The sequence below is a fragment of the Magallana gigas genome, chromosome 1 (assembly GCF_963853765.1).
Source record: "Magallana gigas chromosome 1, xbMagGiga1.1, whole genome shotgun sequence".
NCBI classification, from domain to species: Eukaryota; Metazoa; Mollusca; class Bivalvia; order Ostreida; family Ostreidae; genus Magallana; species Magallana gigas.
The window spans coordinates 48,924,670-48,950,504 of NC_088853.1; the positions used below are offsets into that span (position 1 = coordinate 48,924,670).

Consider the following 25,835-nt stretch of genomic DNA (forward strand, 5'->3'; position numbering starts at 1 on the left):
TTTTTTTTTATAGAATTTTTGGATAAATTGAGAGAGAGAGAGAGAGAGAGAGAGGATAGAGAGAGAGGGAGAGAAAGAGCGAGAGAGAGAGAGGCAGCTTCATTTTATTTTTTCTTATCAGGATCTTTTCTATTTCCTAAATTAACGTTATGATTCCTGATTTTTATGTTTTCATCTCAACCTTCTTTGTCTTTTGATATATTTACTTATCATCATTAATGTCTAATTCTAAAAACAAAACTACAAGATCTATATACTAGTAGGCATGTAATGATGCAAGTGTTATATAGAGAATATTACATACCCTTTTCCATATCACACCCTGTATCAGCCCGAGATTCCAATATCAGCCCGAGGGCCGAAGGCCTGAGGGCTGATATTGGTCGAGGGCTGATACAGGGTGTGATATGGAAAAGGGTATGTATTATTTTATTTATTACATACTTACTAATAACATACAGAAAATAAAAACAATTTAGATTAACAATTTAGTTATTGAATCTAACAAATCCAGCGTAACATAATCAGTTTTATCACTTACAGTGTCGTTGAGTCCACACATGTTTTCCAATTAACTAAGTCTATTTCCAAGCAATTCGAATGTTCTTTCATTGAGATTCATTTTAGTTTTACCGTCTGCAAATGTACAGAAACGCCGAAGCGGTAAAAAGCAGAGGTGTTCCGAAAAGAGTAACTATAATACAGCCCATTACTGAAAGAGTAAAAACCAGAGCAGTTCCGCAAGGGGTGCGATACGGATCCGTATCAGCCCTGTAGATCGATATCAGCCCTGCAGAATCCGTATCAGCCCCGGAGGCTGATACTGGTGTTATAAAGTTATCTGTATCGCATATGCAAAAACACTGTATTTATTGGTAAGTATGTAATAAATAATAGTAACTGTTTCCGCGCATTTATTTATCTCACCACAGTGCTATCATTTCTCTGTAAAAGTAAATGTAAAATTTGATTGTTCAAACTGTGACCATACCTTGACTTATAACAAATACCTTTGGAACTTTTAAAAACTCTCTGAAGTAGTGTGAATTTTAAATCGAGCAAACCACGACTTATGATACAAAGTTAGGTCAAGAGTGGATTTTTCTTTCGAACATTACTTCACTCCTGAGACCAACTCTCTGCTGATGGGGATAACAGTTTGATCAATATAGGATCTACTCGAAATAAATAAGCTTAAAAATCCGTTGTAATATTTGGCATATTTGATGCTAAAGGTGTTAAAGAGAACACATAATTTTATACATTCCCTGTTGGAAATTAGTGAGGTCCACTATATGTAACCCAGGAATTTAGTATAACGGCCAAAATACTTTATAAAAGAGGAAGTTGGAATTGGTCCTGGGTTCTTCAGGTAAAAGTCGTAATCCTAAAAAGTTTACAGAACAGATGAACGGATAAACGGATAAAGAATTTAAGGCAAATCGTGTGGTTAGAGATGATGGGTTGATAACAAAAAACATTTTTCCACATTATGCGCATCAATAATTATGTGACTAGCAACTACAATTTCCGTATATATTGCACATAATATTGATCTGAATTTTAGTCAACTGAAAGGTATTTTGTAGATCACAAAAAGATCACTGAATGGAAGAATTATGCCATTTTTTAGTTTAAAGTTAATTAACTTTTTTGATGATCCAACTTCATACTGTGTTTATATATATATATATATATATATAAATATATATATATATATATATATATATATATATATATATATATATATATATATATATATATATATATATATATATATATATATATATATATATAGTTGCATGTATCCAATTTGAACAAATAAATATGCTTAACATAAATATATCCAGATAAATAATATACAAAATACACCTTTTACTTCTCCATTGTTAGTTGATAAATACCCCATGCGATATTGTCCGTTCTGTATTGTATAAAAACGTGATGCAAGTTTCGCACATCTCCCAGATCTACCCGCCATTCTGCTTCTGATTGACCATTTGCTGATATCGCACACTGTCCTCCTCTAGCGGACAAATCTGACTGACGTCCGTCAACAGCCAATCTTGCTGCCCATGGTGTGCCGTGATAAGGATGACGTTGCCAGGCAAGTCTAGTCAGAGCAATATTTTCTATAAAAAATGTAAAAAAAAAAAAAAAATTGCGATTCTCATAAATGTTGTGTCTCAAATAAAAAGGAAAATTTTAATTTTTCCCTGAAAAAAATCATTGGAAAAAAACCCCCGTATTTTTATTTCAATAATTATTTCAATAAAGGTGCATCATATTTCTGTGGTAAATTTCAATCAAGATATACAGCAGACATCTTTCGTTTTAAAACTGTGCAGTATTTATTAAGGATTCCAGATTTACTTGTAAAATTATAAAAATACCCCCGGGAAAAGCGACTCAACAAGCAACAGAAATTGTAAAAAGATCTAAGAAAATGGGATCCGAGCAATGGCTGTTGTGAACAATTTTAGTCATTCATAAAAAAGGACGTCATTCGAGCTTTCTGTTTCTCTCTTCAATATTGTTGTGATTTATCATAAACTTGAGTATTTGTGAAATTTCTTGAGTGAAAATATACATCATATGCATTTTCGAAAATGCACTTGACTTTTTGTTAAAATGATAAATTATTACTGGCAATTTAAGATAACTATTGATGTAAAATATTGTAAAACCAGTGCTTGTGAATTCTCTTTGAAGACGATAATTTGCATCACTTAACAGTCTTTAATAAAATTGTATAATTCAAGTTTAATTAAAACTTTACAGTATGATATCCATGACACTGTAATTAAATTATAACAAAATAATGAAAATTTAACCATTGGTTTTTGATAAATCTAGGTTTCATCATATTTGACAGAGGTAAAAGTAAATAAAAATTGTGACCAAATTCAAATCTTTACTATGAAAGAAACACAAGTTACACATTGTGCAATGATAAAAGGCTAAATTGTACAAAAGTCACGCGTATTCCATTCATATATAGGTTTCGAAATAATCAAAATCCCCGGTACCTCATTTTTTTAATGCTGTTACATGTAGTGATTGTATGGTATAATTTGCGTTATTTTCTTAAGATAATGGAATTTTTGATATTTACTTTTTCATTATGTTAAGCCATTGTTTTGCCTATTTTAGAAATATTTCAAAATATTGATTTCATCGGTGTTTCGTACTACCTTAAGTATTCATGAGTTTTTATTAGTTTTTAGAAACAACTTCTGCTTAAACATGACTGTACTTAATGGTGAGCAAAATTCCCAAGTTATTAATGTCAGTGTTTTTTTTTAATAGTGTATTCCATAGATTGCGTCCTAACGATAATGTTTCATGTGATTTGATGGGGTATTAAAACATTTGGTGTAATGTCATTTCAAGGAAATGCAGATCATGATTTCCGGGAATTTTTCTAATATATCAACTTACAGGGTTTTCATGCGAATTGCACTTAACTTTCCCATTCTCTCTCCATATTAATATTCATTGGCATTTATTTTGTGTCAGTAAATCAGCGCATCGGAAATTAATTTATTAAATTACTTTGGAATATTATTTGTAAAACAGCGGTATTTCCCATTCATACTGATCTTTAATATATATATATATATTCTTACTTTGCAGCATGTTTCAGCCCTTTGCTCATATTCTCAGAATAATACATTTTTCATTGGGAAACACTTAAACTAATGGTATTTTATCAATGAGAGCCAAATACATATAATTCTGAAATCAGATCGTATTCAATTTCAAATAACAATTCTTCACAATTATAAGAGATATGAGGCTTTTACTTAAGGGTTCAGATTGAATGCACTTACTGCCACTTAGTATGTTCAAATTGCCAAAAACTTTAATCGATGCCAAACAAATATTATCATTTTAAAGGCTGAATGGTCAACACATTATCTTCAGATTTTCTTTAAAATTTTCAGTATTTGTTTTTTTATCTATAAAATATTCTTTAGAAAACTTTAATATTTTACCTTTGTGATACCGTATATCAGGTATTTTTCGCGATGATTTAACTATCGCTTTTTGCGCGACATCTTTTAAATTGCAAAATATTGAGAAAGTAGAAATTATATCTTGTATTATTTTCTATAGGACACTTTTAAAATCGCGAAATATGACTGATTTAAAACTCTTCTCCGCGAAAAGCTTTCTGGCAATATCTTACTGGTACATGTAAGTATTTAATATGAGTAATTCCAACTCTCTAATCATTATGTACATATCAAACTGTATTTTATGTTTCGATCTTTTTGAAATCTTTAAAGTTGTTTTTATTTTTTTTATTTTTAACTCCTCTTACCTAAGAGGAGAATTATTTTTAAATTTCCCTAATCTTAATTATTATACACTTTTTCAACTATTTGTACCTGTCATTAAAAAACTAAACAACTATTGTTTACACGAAATATTACTGCAATATATGCTAGATATGCAAGCAGATAAATACAAAAAATTAATAATTTTGAATCAATTTACTTACCATATGTATTCACAGTCCAAAACTGTTCGATGAGTAGGGCTATCAAAATCATATCATTACACCCAACGTAGTTTGGTCTAGAGTGGTAAATATCGACCAATAAAGAGAAAACAAAAACAAACATGCTTTATAATGTATATAGAGTTTAAAGTTCATTAAATTAATGAAATAAAAAAACACTCTAAATGCATCTAAAACTAAGCATGGATCAAATGCACGTACCAACATATAGTAAATGCACCACTTTTAATGTCATAATTTAAAAAATCACTTAATTAAATTTGCAATAAATTAAATTAGTACTTAAACGATGGCGACATCAGCTTAGTTTGGAACCGAAATATAATTTATAAAAGTTGCATATTACAAATGAATGTAGTTAAAAGAACACATCTATTATCTACATACGATTTCATAGTGTTTCAAAGAGAATCTTACCAACGTATCCACCAAGTTATATTACCCAATGAACCCAGCAAAAACAGAATATATGTAGTACACTAATATATCCGTGTCCAATGATCGTTGTTACTGGTCTTCTTCCTGTCTATGGTAGGTGCTATTTAGTGGCTTTTTGTTAGTCTGGATGTGTCATTCTGTGCATATGTACATTTATTTGCTGTTAGTATTAGGATATATATTAATACGTTCGTTTATTGTTTATCAAAACTTTGAAAATGATACAAAACGTATATTTGTACCATACATTTAACATTAACAAATAATTCGAAGGTGCGACGAATTTTAACGCGAGAAGATTGTCTTAATTTTTAGTTTAAAATATACCAACTTTTCATTATAATTATCAAATTGCGGAAGTTTAAAGCATGACTTTGGTTTTGCATAAATTTTCTTTGTTAAAATTGAAAAAAAATTAATTGAATAAAAATAGTTTTACACTGTATTTTCCAAAAAGTTAATGTTCATCAAAGTAAATGACAACGACCACCAGACCCTTTTTTAGCCACATTTGCACTATATTCATAATAAAGTGGGACGTGACTGGTATCAAACATGGCTTTCACTTTGTTTAACAGGCATCTGTTAAATTATGATAAGTAAATTATTCAAACTCTCTGCAAAAACCATACTTAAAATGTACATTGATAGTGGAACAAATAAAAATATTCACTTTGTTGTTGTAATCAAAGCCATCTATATACCTAAAGGTTTCTCCTCTCTTGAGGTGTGCATGGTTTAATCCACGTAATTGTGGTTTGAATTGTGCATCGTAATAATATTATATAATTACATTTGCAAATGTGTTTTTATATATAAACCTAAAAAATAGTGAAAGCGTTCAAATCGATGTGAATTTCTTATGACATCATAATGATCACATCACGTACTTATTGCTTGCTGCTTGTCTAACTGTAAACATAAAATATCAGCTGTTTTATCACTTTTGAACAATATGTCGTTTTCAAACGTAAATATAAGGTTTTGATCACCCGACCAACCAAGTTCGTATCCCAATGAACTTTTTAAATTGCTGTTTTTGTCTTGAGTAAATCAAATTGAACTAAAATATTGATAAGTTACGAAAAACTGTTCATGCTATACGAGCTACAGTGCTGCTATCCTGAAAGTTGACAAGGATAGGATAGGATAGGATGCAGGATGCACGATACAGGATAGAAATATAAAAGTTAAGTTCTATCCTATCCTATCCTATCCTATCCTGCATCCTGTAGCCAATCAGATTCGAGTATAAATTTCAGAGTTATTTAGCGAAACGAAAATTGGCTTAACAATGTATTTTCAATGTCAATTTAATACGTTTAACAAGTTAAACCATTAAAGAATAATTATTATATCAAGAACGCGGTGAATAACATTGATGCGCGCTAAAATGTAGGCGCTACATCTTTGTCAATTCGTACGCAAGTACGGAGTTACTGCGAGAATTCGATGCAACATTTGACAATGTCAGAAATAGATTTCTGTATTTCCTTCATTTAAAGTCTGCAAAGTATTAAAGCTTGAATTCATAAACGTCCAATTCGGCATTTTAAAAGATAAACATGTTTACAAGAAACAGACATTGCTTCACGTTTCATATAATTTCTTCGATGCCCAAAAACAGGTACGCATATTTCTGTCCGATATTAACCTGAACATATCGAATTAATAAATGTTAGCTAGCTATAAATGCTTAAGAATTTATACTTTAAAAATAACTCCGAGTGGTTTAACTATAAACGATATAAACTTCCTAAAGGAATTATTTTTTTCCAGATCGTGTTTACATTTATCGCCGAACGAATCGCTCGAATAATGATAATTACGCTCAGTTATATGTGATAACAAAATAATTTGATAAAAAATATGTGACTAAACAGTTCCTCAATAAATGTATCGAAGTTATTTATCTGTTTTTATGCATAAATATAATAAAATCAAAAATCGAATCGCTTACCTGTTTGTTTACGTTGTTGTGGCCATCCCGCGTACGATTTAATTTTACCGTAGCACAGGTAAATAAGTTATCCCGCTCGAAGAATATTCGGTTTTACGATTTAATTATTCATTTTGAGTACTACATTAATTGATAAAATCATTTAATTCTTAAATTTCGTTTCATTTAACTTGCATTCCTATATATTGAAGGTATGGGATAGGATAGGATAGGATAGAGCTTATTTGCAGGATAGGATGCAGGATACAGGATATAGGATAGGATAGGATAGTTTTGTCAACTTTCACGATAGCAGCACTGTAATACAGGTTCACTATCAGAATAGTTTTAGCGACGAGTGCTCCCGATATAAACATTGTATAAATTCGTTTACCGATTTCCACGTGTAAAATAAATCTTAAGAGAAGTTCATAAGAATAACTATTAATATCAATAAGAATATTTTTTTCATATATGTTTTAACCAATTTATGGCTATTTAAACTTGCAAGTACATATATATATATATATATATATATATATATATATATATATATATATATATATATATATATATATATATATATATACATTTTGATATCGTAAACTACAAGCTAATACGTGTATAAGCATCGTTGTTTGTTAGCGTTTACAAGCAACGTTCGTTTACTTATAACAGTTGTCACGTTGCACTTGCTCAGGCATTAAACATTGATATTTTACAAAACAATCTTTAAAGAAAAAATAATGTTTAAAATATAGTCTAGACTGTCTTATAAAATGCCGATAAAAAACCCCCACATAAGACAGGGAGTCACATAACGCAGTCTAAGTTCACAATCTTTTGAGCTACCTTTTGGCTATCCATAATAATTGGTATCAAATACATAGTAGTTAATTCATACATCTTTTAGCTATAAACTAGTTTTTGATAGACCAAAATTAAAATTTCATCATCTTAATTTTTTTTGTAATTTTGTACAGAATCACTTATTAGAAAAACAAATTGGAGTGTATGAGTAAATTCAGTATGTTTGTGTTTCCCCAAAATTGACTATGACAGTATGATTTAATTGTTTTGTATTATTGAATGACTGGCAAGTAAAACGATGTTAACTACATTTCTGCAACGTAACAATCTATGATGTTTTCTTTATGGTATTTTCGTTTACCAAGTAAAAATAAACCATGCGTAGATATACACACGTTTTTCATATCTATTAATCTGACTCTAAACCTGTGTTTATAATACTCGTACATGCATGACGTCGGACTCGTTATCCGCCACGTTGTTTATTTGACCAAGCACCCTCCCATATTCCTCTTTATACACGTGTTAATAACACAACTTTCTTGTAAATATCGATGTATGTGTGGATTCAACTTGAAAATGTACATGTCCAGATGAGTTTGGCCGAGACGTCCGTTGACCAAATAACAATAAACAGCTTAAAAACCGATGTTTCAATTACTATCGGGCCGCCATGTTTGTTTATACAGGGTGCGACAAAAGTCGTCATTAGAGATATAGCGGGAGTCTTGAAAAACCTTATGTATGGGGTTAAAGGTGATAACTGTTAACATGTAAAGTGATAAATACTCTTATTAGTTATGGAAACGAAACATTTCAAATGTTTCCCAGCTTGGGACGCCATTTTAATTTGCTAAAAGTCGCTTAAAACGGTCTACACAGCAGTTTGAGACTAAAAAATGACGTTTGCTTCTCACGTAAAGCCGGGGTCGCTTAATGCAGGGTTTTCATAGAGGAAATTACGTTGGGCGGTCTTAGACAGAACAGAGAGTTGCTTGATACAGAGAGTCGATAAGGCAATTTAGACTTTACTAAAAGAGAAAAATAATTTATTCTGGTTGTAACGCGGCATTTGATTGGATAGAAATATTTCGTTAAATTTGTATAACCTGGTTTGCACGTCACAAGACACGTCACAATGTACCAACGTCATAAACGTACTAATCCGCTTGACGTTACGTTTGAATTTTTGAACATATTTTATCATTTTTTAAAGTAAAACGGACTTAATTTATACAGCAAATTACAGAACATTAAATTATAAGGAATGAACTCAATATCAAGTTATACTCCTATGACCTGGGTTGGAGCAATTTACGCTTTTTTGTAATCTGCTTCGCGGATAAGATATATATTCTGATAATGATCTGTTAAATGTTAATTGATTTTTCTAAATAATGCATAACTTGTTTATGGTTCAAAATATAATTTGTCACACAAGGTCATAATTCCAGAATAAGGGGTAGGTGGATTCCTATTGTAGTATTTTTCTTAAATGCCAAGAATGTTACCATGAAAATATATAAGTTATAAAACACATGCTAAGGTTGATATGTGAAATTTAGAAAAGGAACCATTGTCAATTTTTTAAATGCTGTCAAACGTTGTTCAAAAGCTTCAAAATTTGACGTGCTGATTTCAGCAATATATTGATAAAACTATGATATTGCTATGCAAAAATGTGGTGAACAATTTTGAAATTTGTTTTCGTTCTAAAATTTAATGAATATAATTTGCAAAATAAATTCCATCAATTAAAGTAATTATTGCAGAAAATTGAAACTGTTAAAAAAAATTCTACCTACTAAAACTTCGGCAGAGTATATCAATCTGCATTGCAAGAGAGCAGTACCGCTGTTATTGCGAAAGGGTGTATTACTGTGGTTTCATCAATATTCGTTGAATACCAATTTTCGTGGATTTTGTTGTTAAGTTGATCCACAAAATTAAATGTTCATTGAAGTTCAATTTCAACTAACATTTGTATTGATAGGATCATTGGCCACGAAATTACGTATCCTTGAAACTGTGGTTTTCAGAAAATCCACGAAAATTGATACCCACGAAAATTAATGAAACCACAGTACTTTAAAAATACTCCCTTGCAAGGTAAGGAAAGTAGTCATGAAAATAATATATGCTAACGTTGTAGTAAACATCATAAAGTGAATTTGTTAAAAAGGCCAAAAAAAAAACCCCATCAACAAATACTTTTACATTGCAACGTCATGTCCCCCCTTAAGTGTTTCTATTGTTTTCCTTTTTCGAAGGGGGGGGGGGGGTGCAACATAAAAGAGAACTGGTTTAATTAATGTATTGCGTTAGCCGTGCTGTTTTTCTATCAAAATCATCAGACAAAAAAGAAATCAACACAAAGTTTTCTGTTAAATTTTAAAATTTAAAGTTTACCTTGACTTGAAAATGTTCCAATGACAATTTTATTCCTTTTAATTGTATTATATAAATCCTGAACAGCCGCGCAACTTGACTTTAGCGTACTCTTACATAATGACTACGAACAAATATATTACACAATTTGAGGAATTGTATATAAATAGAATTTGTGCTGAGACCTTTCCAACACGAACGGGCAATGTCAGGTCATCTGAAATCATCACGTCCTACCTTTGGAGAGAGAGAGAGAGAAAGAGAGAGAGAGAGAAACAGAGAGAGAGAGAGAGAGAGAAACAGAGGGAGAAAGAGAGACAGAGAGAGAGAGAGAGAGACAGAGAGAGAGAGTGAGAGTGTAATGTCTCGTTTTATTGTAAGATAAATTATCAATGATAGTTACATCATTAAACAAAATACAAAATTGATAACGTTGAATTGAGAATAATGCAAAGTACAACTTTTTTTCTGTTTAAAGTTATCTTATTGGTTCTAAAAATCACGTGACAAACAATTAAACCGTAATGCTTTCGTCGACAAATGCTATTTTTGTATTCCCCTTATTAATTGTCTTAGCTATTTAATTATTTTCTTTTTATTTCAAAAAACAATCTGCAACAAACATTCGTGATTATATTGGTGTTCGAGTATGATTGTACTTTAAACTGTCTTAAAGTTTTACGTTTAATGTTATTTTTATATACATTAAAGCAAAGATATAGGTTAATAGATGTTTCGTATTGACTTTAAAAAAATCATTTATCTGAATATCGGTGTACCATTATATTCACAAATTAACAAATAATTTAGCCGCCATTGAAAGTTTATCGTAACGAAGTATTTTCATACTAAATCCAAATATTTTCTTAAGGATCCAATTTTGTAAATCGCAAAATATATTAAACAATATCTTCATCAAATATCTTAAAAAAACAAAACAATTAAACGTCTTTCTTTTTTAATTGAAGATACAAAAAAAAAACCCAAAACAAAGACAAAACAAAAAAAGAAAGAGCAAAACCAAGAAAAAATAACACAAAAAAGTAAAAAACAAAACAAAAAACAAAAGCGAAATAAAGCAATCATATGATTCAAAGCAAATAATGGAATTTTGTTTCCGTTTTAAAGCGCTAAGTATAACCCAGTGCTTATTGTCGTTAGACTTCTTCTCCCGATCGAATTACCGCCCCGTATTAGCAGAAATATAAATCATATAAACTGGTTAGGGAACCAGTTTAAGGAATTTATGCACATAACTTCACGGGCTATTATGAATCTAATGATTTTATGATTTTAAAATCTGTTTTATTCTAACAAAACTTTCTTGCTGAGGGTTTAGCTATGCTTAGTAGCCATTTAGCGATGTTGCAAAATACCTTAACCTGCACCGGTAGCTGCATAAACAAAACAAAATAGGTAGTGTTTTTTAAGTAGAATAACACATCTGAAAAAAGTCACTCAAAATGGCAGTAAAATAATAGAATATAGATATATCATGAAAAATATACTGTACATATGTCAAACAGCACAAATCTACCAATTTGGGGTAATACAAAACCATGAATATATATTAATTCAGTTCAGTATGAAGCAACAGAATTCCCAGCAGGATTCAAACTCAGGATGTACGGATCATACGTCTCACACTCTAATCACTCGGATATGGAGTTAATTGTATGCTGCTGTCGATAAACTAAGAGGCATTTTGATCAAATATCAGCAATTTTGTGATGATGTGTTTTTCCACCTTTGAGTGCTGAAGACGACCTGTAAAAAAACATAGTTTTTGGTGCTCGCCACTCTCCCCAAGCACGTATATAAGGAACTGACTAAACGCTTGCACTTTTTGTAGATCTCACCTGTGTTGACGTTTATTTTACCTCGCCATTAAGTTATTTAATAGATGCAACAACATACAAGCTAAATGCAATACATATGCACAAGAAAATTCAATTCAAAACATCAATTATAATGGTCACTGAAATAAACTTATTAAGAAAATGCACGTATAACAACAATATAAAAGTGCAAAAATTAGACAAACAAATGTTTTTTACACGTTGCACACAAGATACAGGTGTGAAATCAAGTGAACTTAAATCAAAGGCTTTTGTATGCCATGTTTAAGGCAATTGTCTATTTACAAGTCGTGTTCAGCCTTAATTTGCATTAACTATAGTGTAGATAATAAATCATAATGTATATTTGAAAAAGAGAGAACATAAACTCTCTTTTCTTAATCAAACATAAATTGAATAGGGAAAAATATTGATGAGTACATATACAACGCCACATTGACCCTCCTGGCCTTAAAAAGTTTCAATTGATTTAAATTTGAAATGTGCAACAATTTCAATGAATGTCTCATTTCTTACTTAGCCTGCACAAAGTAAATGTCCTTTGTAGGCAAGCTGGGTTAGCGCTTTTCAGCACTTTGACTAACATTATAACAGAATTAGTTAAACGTTCTTTTGGCCTTGTCTAAGTAAAATTTAAAAAAAAATTATTTTGAACAATTGCTCTAAACAAGTGTATTTGAATTGTCACATAACATATATTCTTAAAAGCACCTTGTCTTCATAATAGCAGCATAGATTCCGTATAATTCCAGTTCTATTCTACATAAGTATATATATAATCGTTTTCATTTTTGTCAAAATGCTCCAGTTCTTGGTGAGCGGCACATCCGTTTTCTAGAACATAAATACTGTCGACATATGTATACGACTTTTCGACAGATTCGTCCACCTTTTCGTCTCGATTGCGACATCTTAATATGGCCTTTCTGGATCTGAAAGGTAAGTAATACTTGTAATATTGACATACGGTATTTCCGAATGTTACAAATAAACAGAAACACTATTAAGAGGGATCTCTAAGATCGTGACCATGTTTAAACTGTATTGATATCTAATGTAAGAAGATCTCTATATAAACATTTGGGAAAGTATCCAAATTCAAAATAAAATTTTATGGATTTTTTCTTTTCTGAATAACAGTCTATTGCTCAACAAATAATATCAGAAAGTGTTTGCTAGATCTGAAGGTTGAAACGTTGGCCAACGAGCCTCCGTAAGTGAAACAAGATCCGATTAAGTATATAACCTACATGAAAATCAGGTTTAGAATAGCACTGCCTGAAAATAATACGACAACGGTGACGATGGAATAAACAGGAACTTGAACTGTAGATTGCGAAACGGATGGACCGTGTGCTGCAAAAAAGTACCATAATATATAATTTTCTCTTATCAATACAATTGCATGTACATATGAAATGGTTTAACGATATTTCCTATTTTTTGTTCGTCTTATTCAAATTGTTTTTATGTATTTGTTTGTTAATTTGCAATTTTTTTTATTGACATTTTAAGATTAAATTGTTTTTACTGATTAGTTCCTGGCTAAGTTACGAGGAACCAGTACACATATTTTAGAATTCAATATTGGGTTATGTTATATATTACACGTATCATGTATACATGGTTTTTTTTACCATATGTAATGTTTATTCTTTTCGGTTGTTCGTATCGATAACAAATTTCTCGTTCTTAACCAATATTTGAAATACTCTTGTAAAATTAATGACAACCTTACGGTGTTTTAGATAACTGCCCTAATTGTTTTTTAAAATACATTGTGAATTCATTTTTTTATCATTATCAATCACAAAAGTAAACAAATATACAAAAACTTCAAAAACTTCAATTATTAGCGTACAGACATCTTGTATAATTCCTTAATTTTTTATATTAATGCTACAAATAAATGAATAAGTTTTCAGTGAGAAGACATTTAAAAGTATCTAACTGGTTGTCTTAGAATATGTATATTAATACATGTTGATATATATAAATATTTATACATAAAAATGTCTACATTATGTATATATTTAAAAAATAAAAAGAAGGGAAATTTTACGTTACATTGATTTCATCACATTCTTTTATATTTTATATTCTATTACATATTTTGTTGGATTTTTCTTAATTATTTTAGTAATTTCGAGCTAGCAAACTTTAATCAACGCAATGATGTAACATTTTGATTTGATTTCATATGAACAAAACTAAAACAAATTGCGCAAATGGATTTACTTTCCGAGTTGGAATATAGTTATTAAATTCTATATTACATGTATGCTGTTAAATAATCATACCATTATACGTTGGCCATGCAACCGTTGTCTTGTTCTTAAATTCATCTCTTGCTGAATAAAAAAATGAAATACGCTAATAACATTTACAGGTAGATATTCATAGTTTCTCACATGGTTTGGAGATAAAATGTCACGCATGCGCAAGGGATACTGAATAAGTTAAAATAAATAAAATTTATGAAATGGACGTACATTCAACACAAATGTCTCCTTGAAAGCCGGAAGCACATCCACGAGGACACTGACCGGTCACGTGGTTACATTTTTCTCCATACAGGTAGAGACAATGTCCACATGTCCTAGAGCAATTAGGACCATACGTGTTGCTGTTGCAAACTGACATTACATGTAAAAAAAAAATTGTAATTTCAAGCCTCGTTTACTAACTTCAAACAGAAGGCTCATGGGGAACATCGCTAACCTGAGCAACATTAGGCATGATAAAATCCAATGTGGCCCCAACCCACTCCTCAAAATTTTGATTTTTACGAATTTGAATCCACACTATCTGAAGTTGCTTTCATTTAAGTTACAGCTGTTCTAGGCAAATGGTTTTTTTTGAAGATTTTAAGATTTTTCTTCAGATATTCCTACGTAGAAATTTGCCCCTTTGTGACCCCATCCTACCCCCGGGTATCATGATTTGAAGAAACTTGAATCTACACCACCTGACAATGCTTCCACACAAGTAAAAGCTTTCCTGGTTGATTAGTTTCTGAGAAGAAGATTTTGAAAGACTGTTCACTATATACTCCTATGTAAAAATTTGACCCCCTATTGTGGCCCATTCATACCCCCAGGAGTCATGATTTTCACAACTTTGAATCTACAATAACTGAGAATGCTTCCACACACGTAACAGCTTCCGTGGCTGATTGGTTTCTGAGAAGAAGGTTTTCAAACATTGTCCCTATATATTCCTATGTAAAATCCGACCCCCCACCCCGCTGTTGCCCCACCCTACCCCTGGGGGTCATGATTTTCACAATAATTTTGAATCTACCCTTCCTGAGGATGCTTCCACATAAGTTTCAGCTTTTCTGACCAAATGGTTCTTGAAAAGAAGATTTTTAAACAATTACTCTATATATTCCTATGTGAAATTCGACAACCCTATTGTGGCCCCACCCTACCCCTGGGGGTCATGATTTACACAATTTTGAATCTACACTACCCGAGAATGCTTCCACTCAAGTTTCAACCTTTCTGGCTAAATGGTTCTTGAGAGGAAGATTTTTAAAGATTTACTCTATACATACCTATGTAAAATTCGACACCCCATTGTGGCCCCACCCTACCCCCATGGGTAATGATTTTCACAACTTTGAATCTACACTATCTGAGGATGCCTTCACACAATTTCAGTTTTCCTGGCCAAATGGTTCTTGATAAGAAGATTTTTAAAGATTTACTTGATATATTCCTATGTAAAATTCGACCCCCCATTGTGGTTCCACCCTACCCCCAAGGGTCATGCTTTTCACAACCTTGACATTACTCTACCTGAGGATGCTCCCACACAAGTTTCAGCTTTTCTGGCAAAAAGGTTCTTGAGGAGATTTTTTAAGATTTCTTAAAAAAATTCAATAATTCCTAGATATCTCCCCTTGTAAAAGGGTGCGGTTCTTAATTTTTACTTCGAATCTCCTTTGCCCAAGGGTGCGTTGTGCCAAGTTTGGTTGAAATTAGCCTAGCAGTTCTGGAGAAGATGTTGAAAGTGTCAAAAGTTTATGACAGACGGACGGACGGATGGACTGACAGACGGACGGACGGACGGACGGACGGACTGACAACCGGACGGACAAACGACAAAATTTGATCAGAAAAGCTCACTTGAGCTCTCAGCTCAGGTGAGCTAACCATCCGAGCTTTATCGGACACAATATCTCATAGTATCATTTCTGGAATCATTGACACAAATTTGAAACTCTTACGACTTAAAAAATGACAATATCACATCGTATCATATTTTATTTACAAGGCTTCGAAGGCTTACATGAACCATTATCATTATAAAAAATGTAGTGTTTACCTTTGTTACACATAGATCCTCTATATCCCGGAACACAGCTAATGCAGGTCCCATCCACAATGTCACAATCTCCATTTTCACAGTTTTCTGGGCAGGGTGTGGAACAGTTCTCTCCGTAATACCCTACTTTCAGACAATCTATAAAAAACAAAAACAAAACAAATAACTCAAGGTATTAGACCGACTTAATGGTTATGGTTATATTTTTTTATTTTCATACTAAAAACTGATGATTCTTATATATAAATGGTCTTAATAGTACAATTATTATATATATTATCTTATATTATATTTCATTATATTATATTATATTATTTTCATTACATCATGATGATATATAATATGTTAACGTTTAGATTTTTTTAAAGGAGTTAAAACTTTGTGTGTTTTAAGTGAACTAAATTTTAAGCATATCCTAGATAGAATTAATGGAGCTGGAATATTGTTATTACATTTTATATTACATGTATGCTGTTAAATTATCATACCATTATACGTTGGCCATGCAATCGTTGTCTTGTTCTTAAATTCATCTCTTGCTGAATAAAAATTGAAATACGCTAATAACATTTAAAGGTAGATATTCACAGTTTTTCACATGGTTTGGAGATAAAATGTTACGCATGCGCAAAGGATACTGAATAAGTTAACATAAATTGAATTTATGAAATGAACGTACATTCAACGCAAAGGTCTCCTTGAAATCCGGAAGCACATCCACGAGGACACTGACCCGTCACGTGGTTACATTTTTCTCCATACAGGTAGACACAATGTCCACATGTCCTAGAGCAATTAGGACCATACGTGTTGTTGTTGCAAACTGACATTACATGTAAAAAAAAAAATGCAATTTCAAACTTCGTTTACTAACTTCAAAGAAAAGGTTCATGGGCCACATCGCTCACCCGAGCAACAACAGACATGATAAAATCCGCTTAATGGATTCATAATAAAAATAATTGGACAATGTGGTATATTACATGTAGATCCTGTATAAATAAATGTCCATCCCACCACCATATTCTTGTGTTTATGAACTAGTCCCAGATGATATTATAGTCATATAATGTTGAGCATTGCAGTTCTCAAAAAGATCCTAAACAATTTTTCATCAACGGGATATAAACCTACAACACATTCCAAACCCCTTGTGAGGCCCAAGAATCGTCCAGGGGCTAAAGTCTTAGCAATTTTAAAGAATCAGCAATATGTCAAAATGCTTGCATATCGGTAAAACCATACATGATAACATTTCAGTTTTTGTGAATACTTAAAATGCTTTCCTTTGTACAACTAGATCCCCAATGTGGCCCCAACCTACTCCTCAAAACTTTGATTTTTATGAATTTGATTCCACACTATCTGAAGTTGCTTTCACTTAAGTTACAGCTGTTCTAGGCAAATGTTTTTTTAGAAGATTTTAAGATTTTTCTTCAGATATTCGTATGTGAAAATTTGCCCCCTCCCCCGTTTGGGCCGCATCCTAACCTCGGGGATCATGATTTGATTAACCTTGAATCTACACAACCTAACAATGCTTCCACACAAGTAACAGCTTTTCTGGTTGATTAGTTTCTGAGAAGAAGATATTAAAAGACTGTTCACTATATACTCCTATGTAAAAATTTGACCCCCTATTGTGGCCCATTCATACCCCCAGGAGTCATGATTTTCACAACTTTGAATCTACAATATCTGAGAATGCTTCCACATATGTTTCAGCTTTCGTGGCCGATTGGTTTCTGAGAAGAAGGTTTTCAAAGACTTACTCTATATATTCCTTTGTAAAATCCGACACCCCCCCATTGTTGCCCCACCCTACCCCTGGGGGTCATGATTTTCACAATTTTGAATCTACCCTTCCTGAGGATGCTTCCACATAAGTTTCAGCTTTTCTGACCAAATGGTTCTTGAGAAGAAGATTTTTAAACAATTACTCTATATATTCCTGTGTGAAATTTGACACCCCATTGTGGCCCCACCCTACCCCTAGGGGTCATGATTTACACAATTTTGAATCTACACTACCCAAGAATGCTTCCACACAAGTTTCAGTTTTCCTGGCTAAATGGTTCTTGAGAGGAAGATTTTAAAAGATTTACTCTATATATACCTATGTAAAATTCGACACCTCATTGTGGCCCCAAACTACCCTCGGGGGTCATGATTTTCACACCTTTGAATCTTCTCTATCTGAGGATGCTTTCAGACAAGTTTCAGTTTTCCTGGCCAAATGGTTCTTGATAAGAAGATTTTTAAAGATTTACTCGATATATTCCTATTTAAAATTCGACCCCCCCCCCCCGCCATCGTGGCCCAACCCTTCTCCAGGGGTCATGCTTTTCACAACCTTGAATTTACTCTACCTGAGGATGCTCCCACACAAGTTTCAGCTTTTCTGGCCAAATGGTTCTTGAGAAGGAATTTCTTTTAAGATTTCTTAAAAAATTTCAATAATTCCTAATTATCTCCCCTTGTAAAAGGGTGTGGTTCTTAATTTTTACTTTGAATCTCCTTTGCCCATGTGAGCTTTGTGCCAAGTTTGAAATTAGCCTAGCGGTTCTGGAGAAGATGTTGAAAATGTGAAAAGTTTACGACAGACGGAAGGACTGAGAGACGGACGGACGGACGACAGACAAAATGTGATCAGAATAGCCCACTTTTGCTTTCAGCTCAGGTGAGTTAAACATCCGAGCTTTATCGGACACAATATTTCATAGTATCATTTCTGGAATCATTGACAAAAATTTGAAACTGGATGTACATTAAGGAGACAGTGATGAAACAAATATATACAGTTCTTATCACTTAAAAAATGACAATATCACATCGTATCATATTTCATTTACGGGGCTTCGAAGGCTTACATGAACATTTATCATAAAAAAAAAATGTAGTGTTTACCTTTGTTACACATAGATCCTCTATATCCCGGAACACAGCTAATGCAGGTCCCATCCACAATGTCACAATCTCCATTCTCACAGTTTTCTGGGCAGAGTGTGGAACAGTTCTCTCCGTAATACCCTTCTTTCAGACAACCTATAAAAAACAAAAACAAAACAAATAACTCAAGGTATTAGACCGACTTAATGGTTATATTTTTTGATTTTCATACTAAAATCTGAAGATTCCTAAATATTAATGGTCTTAATAGTACAATTATTATATTTATTATCTTATATTATATTTCATTATATTATATTATACAATTTTCATTACATCATGATGATATAGAATATGTTAACGTTTAGTTTTTTTTAAAGGAGTTAAAACTTTGTGTGTTTTATCTGAATTAAATTTTAAGCATCTCCTAGTTGGAATAAATGGATCTGGAATATTGTTATTACATTTTATATTACATGAATGCTGTTAAATAATCATACCAGTATACGTTGGCCATGCAACCGTTGTCATGTTCTTAAATTCAACTCTTGCTGAATAAAAAAATAAAATACGCTAATAACATTTACAGGTAGATATTCATAGTTTTTCACATGGTTTGGAGATAAAATGTTACGCATGCGCAAAGGATACTGAATAAGTTAACATGAATTGAATTTATGAAATGAACGTACATTCAACGCAAAGGTCTCCTTGAAAGCCGGAAGCACATCCACGAGGACACTGACCCGTCACGTGGTTACATTTTTCTCCGTACAGGTAGACACAATGTCCACATGTCCTAGAGCAATTAGGTCCATACGTGTTGTTGTTGCAAACTGACATTACATGTAAAAAAAAAAATGCAATTTCAAACTTCGTTTAGTAACTTCAAACAAAAGGCTCATGGGCCACATCGCTCACCTGAGCAACAACAAACATGATAAAATCCGCTTAATGGATTCATAATAAAAATATGTGGACAATGTGGAATATTACATGTACATCCTGTGTAAATAAAAGTCCACCCCCACCCCCATATTCTTGTGTTTATGATCCAGTCCTAGATGATTTTATAGTCATATAATGTTGAGCATTGCAGTTCTCAAAAAGATCCTAAACAATTGTTTTTAAACGGATTCTAAACCTACAACACACTCTAAACCCCTTGTGAGGCCCAATAATCGTCCAGGGGCTAAAGTCTAAACAATTTTAATGAATCAGCAAGATGTCAAAATGCTTGCATATCAGTAAAACCATACATGATAACATTTCAATTCTCGTGAATACATAAAATGCTTTCCTTTGTACAACTAGATCCCCAATGTGGCCCCAACTTCCTCCTCAACATTTTGATTTTTATGAATTTGATTCCACACTATCTGAAGTTGCTTTCACTTAAGTTACAGCTGTTCTAGGCAAATGTTTTTTTAGAAGATTTTAAGATTTTTCTACAGATCTCCCGACGTGAAAATTTACCCGCCCCCCCCGCCCCCCCCTCCCGTTGTGGCTGCATCCTACTCCCGGGGATCATGATTTGATTAACCTTGAATTTACACAACCTAACAATGCTTCCACACAAGTAACAGCTTTCCTGGTTGATTAGTTTCTGAGAAGAAGATTTTAAAAGACTGTTCACTATATACTTCTATGTAAAAACTTGACCCCCTATTGTGGCCCATTCATACCCCCAGGAGTCATGAGTTTCACAACTTTGAATCTACAATAACTGAGAATGCTTCCACATAAGTTTCAGCTTTCGTAGCTGATTGATTTCTGAGAAGAAGGTTTTCAAATATTTTCTCTATAAATTCCTATGTAAAATCCTACCCCCACCTCCATTGTTGCCCCGATCTCACCCCCGGGGGTCATGATCTTCACAATTTTGATTCTACCCTACCTGAGGATGCTTCCACATAAGTTTCAGTTTTTCTGCCCAAATGGTTCTTGAGTAGAAGATTTTTAAACAATTACTCTTATATTTCTATGTGAAATTCGACACCCCCATTGTGGCCCCAGCCTACCCCTGGGGGTCATGATTTATACAATTTTGAATCTACACTACCCGAGAATGCTTCCACACAAGTTTCAGCTTTTCTGGCCGAATGGTTCTTGATAAGAAGATTTTTAAAGATTTACTCTATATATTCCTATGTAAAATTCGACCCCCCCATTGTGGCCCCATCCTACCCCCATGGGTCATGCTTTTCACAACCTTGAATTAACATTACCTGAGGATGCTCCCACACAAGTTTCAGCTTTTCTTGCCAAATGGTTCTTGAGAAGGAAATTTTTTTTAAGATTTCTTAAAAAATTTCAATAATTCCTAATTATCTCCCCTAGTAAAAGGGTGTGGCTCTTAATTTTTACTTTGAATCTCCTTTGCCCAAGGGTGCATTGTGCCAAGTTTGGTTGAAATAAGCCTAGCGGTTCTGGAGAAGATGTTGAAAATTTGAAAAGTTTACGACGGACGGTCGGACGGACTGACAGACGGACGGACGGAAGACAGACAAAATGTGATCAGAATAGCTCACTTGAGCTCTCAGCTCAGGTGAGCTAATAATCCGAGCTTTATCGGACACAATATCTCATAGTATCATTTCTGGAATCATTGACACACATTTGAAACTGGATGAACATTAAAGAGACAGTGATGAAACAAATATATACAGTTCTTATCACTTAAAAAAATGACAATATCACATCGAATCATATTTTATTTAGAAGGATTCGAAGGCTTACATGAACCTTTATCATTAAAAAAAATGTAGTGTTTACCTTTGTTACACATATATCCTCTATATCCCGGAACACAGCTAATGCAGATCCCATCCACAATGTCACAATCTCCATTCTCACAGTTTTCTGGGCAGGGTGTGGAGCAGTTCTCTCCGTAATACCCTACTTTCAGACAACCTATACAAAACAAAAACAAAACAAATAACTCAAGGTATTAGACCGACTTAATGGTTATTTTTTTTGATTTTCATACTAAAATCAGAAGATTCCTAAATATAAATGGTCTTAATAGTACAATTATTATATTATATTATCTTATATTATATTTCATTATATCATATTATATAATTTTCATTACATCATGATGATATAGAATATGTTAACGTTTAGTTTTTTTTAAAGGAGTTAAAACTTTGTGTGTTTTATCTGAACTAAATTTTTAGCATCTCCTAGTTGGAATAAATGGAGCTGGAATATTGTTATTACATTTTATATTACATGAATGCTGTTAAATAATCATACCAGTATACGTTGGCCATGCAACCATTGTCTTGTTCTTAAATTCATCTCTTGCTGAATAAAAAAATGAAATACGCTTACAACATTTACAGGTAGATATTCATAGTTTTTCACATGGTTTGGAGATAAAATGTTACGCATGCGCAAAGGATACTGAATAAGTTAACATGAATTGAATTTATGAAATGAACGTACATTCAACGCAAAGGTCTCCTTGAAAGCCGGGAGCACATCCACGAGGACACTGACCCGTCACGTGGTTACATTTTTCTCCGTACAGGTAGACACAATGTCCACATGTCCTAGAGCAATTAGGACCATACGTGTTGTTCTTGCAAACTGACATTACAAGTAAAAATAAAAATGAATATCAAACTTCGTTTACTAACTTCAAACAAAAAGCTCAATGGCCACATCGCTCACCTGAGCAACAATAGACATGCAGAAAATACGCTTAATGGATTTATAATAAAAATATGTGGACAATGTGGAATATTACATGTAGATCCTGTATAAATAAAAGTCCACCCCCCTCCCCATGTTCTTGTGTTTATGATCCAGTCCCAGATGATTTTATAGTCATATTATGTTGAGCATTGCAGTTCTCAAAAAGATTTTAAACAATTGTTTATAAGCGGGATATAAACCTACAACACACTCTGAACCCCTTGTGAGGCCCAAGAATCGTCCAGTGGCTAAAGTCTAAACAATTTTAAAGAATCAGCAATATGTCAAAATGCTTGCATATAAGTAAAACCATACATGATAACGTTTCAGTTTTTGTGAATAAGTAAAATGCTTTCCGTTGTACAACTAGATCCCCAATGTGGCCCCAACCTACTCCTCAAAATTTTGATTTTTACGAATTTGAATCCACACTATGTGAAGTTGCTTTCACTTAAGTAACAGCTTTTCTAGGCAACTGTTTTTTAGAAGATTTCAAGATTTTTCTTCAGATATTCCTACGTAAAAAATTGCTCTCCCCCCCCCCCTCCCTTGTGACCCCATCCTACCCCCGGGGTCATGATTTGAACAAACTTGAATTTACATAACCCGGCAATGCTTTCACACAAGTAACAGCTTTCCTGGTCGATTAGTTTCTGAGAAGAAGATTTTAAAAGACTGTTCACTATATACTCCTATGTAAATATTTGACACCCTATTTTGGTCCCTCCTTACCACCAGGAGTTATTATTTTCACAACTTTGAATCTACAATACCTGAGAATGCTTCCACATAAGTTTCATCTTTCGTGGCTGTTGGTTTCTGAGAAGAAGGTTTTAAAGGACTTTCTCTATATATTTTCCTATGTCAAATCCGACCCCCCCCCCCCATTGTCGTCCCGCCCTACCCCCGGGGGACATGATTTTCACAATTTTGAATCTACACTACCTGAGGATGCTTCCACGTAAGTTTCAGCTTTCTTGACCAAATGGTTCTTGAGAAGAAGATTTCTAAAAAATTACTCTATATAATCCTATATTAAATTCGACACCCACATTGTGGCCCCACGAACCCCTGGGGGTCATGATTTTCACAACTTTGAATCTCTACTGCCTGAGAATGCTTCTACACAAGTTTCAGTTTTCCTGGCCAAATGGTTCTTGAGAAGAAGATTTTTAAGATTTACTCTATTTACTTATTTAAAATTCGACACCACATTGGGGCCCCACCCTACCCTCGGGGGTCATGATTTTCAAAACTTTGAATCTACACTATCTGAGGATGCTTTCACACAAGTTTCAGTTTTCCTGGCCAAATGGTTCTTGATAAGAAGATTTTTAAAGATTTACTCTATATATTCCTATGTAAAATTCAACCCCCCCCCCCCATTCAGGCCCCACCCTACCCCCAGGGGTCATGGTTTTCACAGCCCTGAATTTACTCTACCTGAGGATGCTTCAACACAAGTTTCAGCTTTTCTGGCTAAATGGTTCTTGAAAAGGAGACTTAAAAGATTTCTCAAAAAAATTCAATATCTCCCCCTGTAAAAAGGTGTGCTTTTTAATATTCAATTTGAATCTCCTTTGCCAAAGGGTGCATTGTGCCAAGTTTAATTGAAAATGGCCCAGCGGTTCTGGAGAAGATGTTGAAAATGTGAAAAGTTTACGGACAGACGGACGGACGGACAGACGGACGACAGACAAAATGTGATCAGAAAAACTCACTTGAGCTTTCATTTCAGGTGAGCTAAAAAGTCCGAGCTTTATCGGACACAATATCTCAAAGTATCATTTCTGGAATCATTGACAAAAGTTTGAAACTGGATGAACATTAAGGAGACAGTGATGAAATAAATATATACGGTTTTTAGCACTTAAAAAAAATGACAATATCACATCGTATCGGATTTTATTTACAATGTCCGATTGCGATAATTTATCAAATAATGCTCAAAGTTAATGAGATATAGCTTTAAGTGAGTAGATTTTAAATAGATATGGGCTAATCAGAATTTCATGTAACTTCCTTAAATCAACCTTTCTGTTTTGTTTTTTTATGTTTATTTTACTATGAAATTTAAATTTCTAATTCTCTCCTTATATATTTGGAATTCTTATTTAAAGAAAAAGAATACACGTCGTGTAAAATTTAGATAAGGAAATAATGTTTAAAAGAGAGGTTTAGTGAAAAAAAATATGCAAAAGGAGACGGCTTTGCGTATTTAGGCGAACAGGTTCTTGAGAGCGATCTTCAAATTCCCTATACTTGGGACACACGTTTTGGTGAGTGCTCGCGAGCACCCACTCTGCTGAACAGGCATCAGAATCATAGAAAATGGATCGAAATGTCTAAGCTACATACAGCACTACATTCCATTCGGCCTACATTGCATGATCTATGTTCCTCAATGAATGTGTATATTCAATACGTTTCATTCAATTCAATTCAGTTTTTAAACATAAGTATTAATAGCCATTAAAACTCATATATTAGCATGCTTTTCTAGTTGGCTTTTAAATCGGTTTACTTAATGTACAAAAGATGAACATAATTTGAAATTTAGTATGAATATAATGAAGTCTATTTGAATTGTATCTACAACTGTGTATGTTCATTCTACATAAGCCTGAATGTACTATTTTTTCGTTACCAGTTTTGCATTGTCTCCCTTTATACCCGTCCTCACATCCACTTGGACAAGTACCATTTTTGTAGTCACATTGTTCTTTTTCGTAGCAAGCGCCACAGACTTTACTGCAATTCATCCCATATTTGCCTTCACATGCTGTTAAAATCAATGCAAAAAAAGCTTTTATCCAAACAATTTCAAACAATTAGTGATGAAATCGTTATAATATTTGTAATTATTCCCGAGATGACTAATAAGAAGTTTTGAAGTGAAATTGAACAAAGAAAGAGATATTTATGCATATGCTGGCTTCGCGGGCATGTT

General features: G+C 33.1%; 1 protein-coding gene across 7 annotated transcripts in view; it reads right to left on the reverse strand.

Moving 5' to 3' along the window:
- Nucleotides 1–25,835, reverse strand: part of LOC109621166 (multiple epidermal growth factor-like domains protein 11) — a 131,982-nt gene that overhangs the window by 86,129 nt on the left and 20,018 nt on the right. For 4 of the 7 annotated variants that reach the window (XM_066069312.1, XM_066069319.1, XM_066069310.1 and 1 more), the window contains exons 1-2: nucleotides 4,508–4,625; nucleotides 1,905–2,132 (exon numbers count right to left, since the gene is read on the reverse strand). In XM_066069312.1, the coding sequence (XP_065925384.1) occupies nucleotides 1,905–2,132; nucleotides 4,508–4,559 (280 nt within the window). In that variant the 5' untranslated portion in view covers nucleotides 4,560–4,625. Of the gene's footprint in view, nucleotides 1–1,872; nucleotides 2,133–4,507; nucleotides 4,628–14,262; nucleotides 14,314–14,454; nucleotides 14,599–16,294; nucleotides 16,433–16,782; nucleotides 16,834–16,973; nucleotides 17,118–19,201; nucleotides 19,340–19,683; nucleotides 19,735–19,875; nucleotides 20,020–21,958; nucleotides 22,097–22,441; nucleotides 22,493–22,633; nucleotides 22,778–25,532; nucleotides 25,668–25,835 lie in introns of those variants that run through there. The other 3 variants (XM_066069305.1, XM_066069325.1, XM_066069330.1) reach the window with 3 other exon arrangements.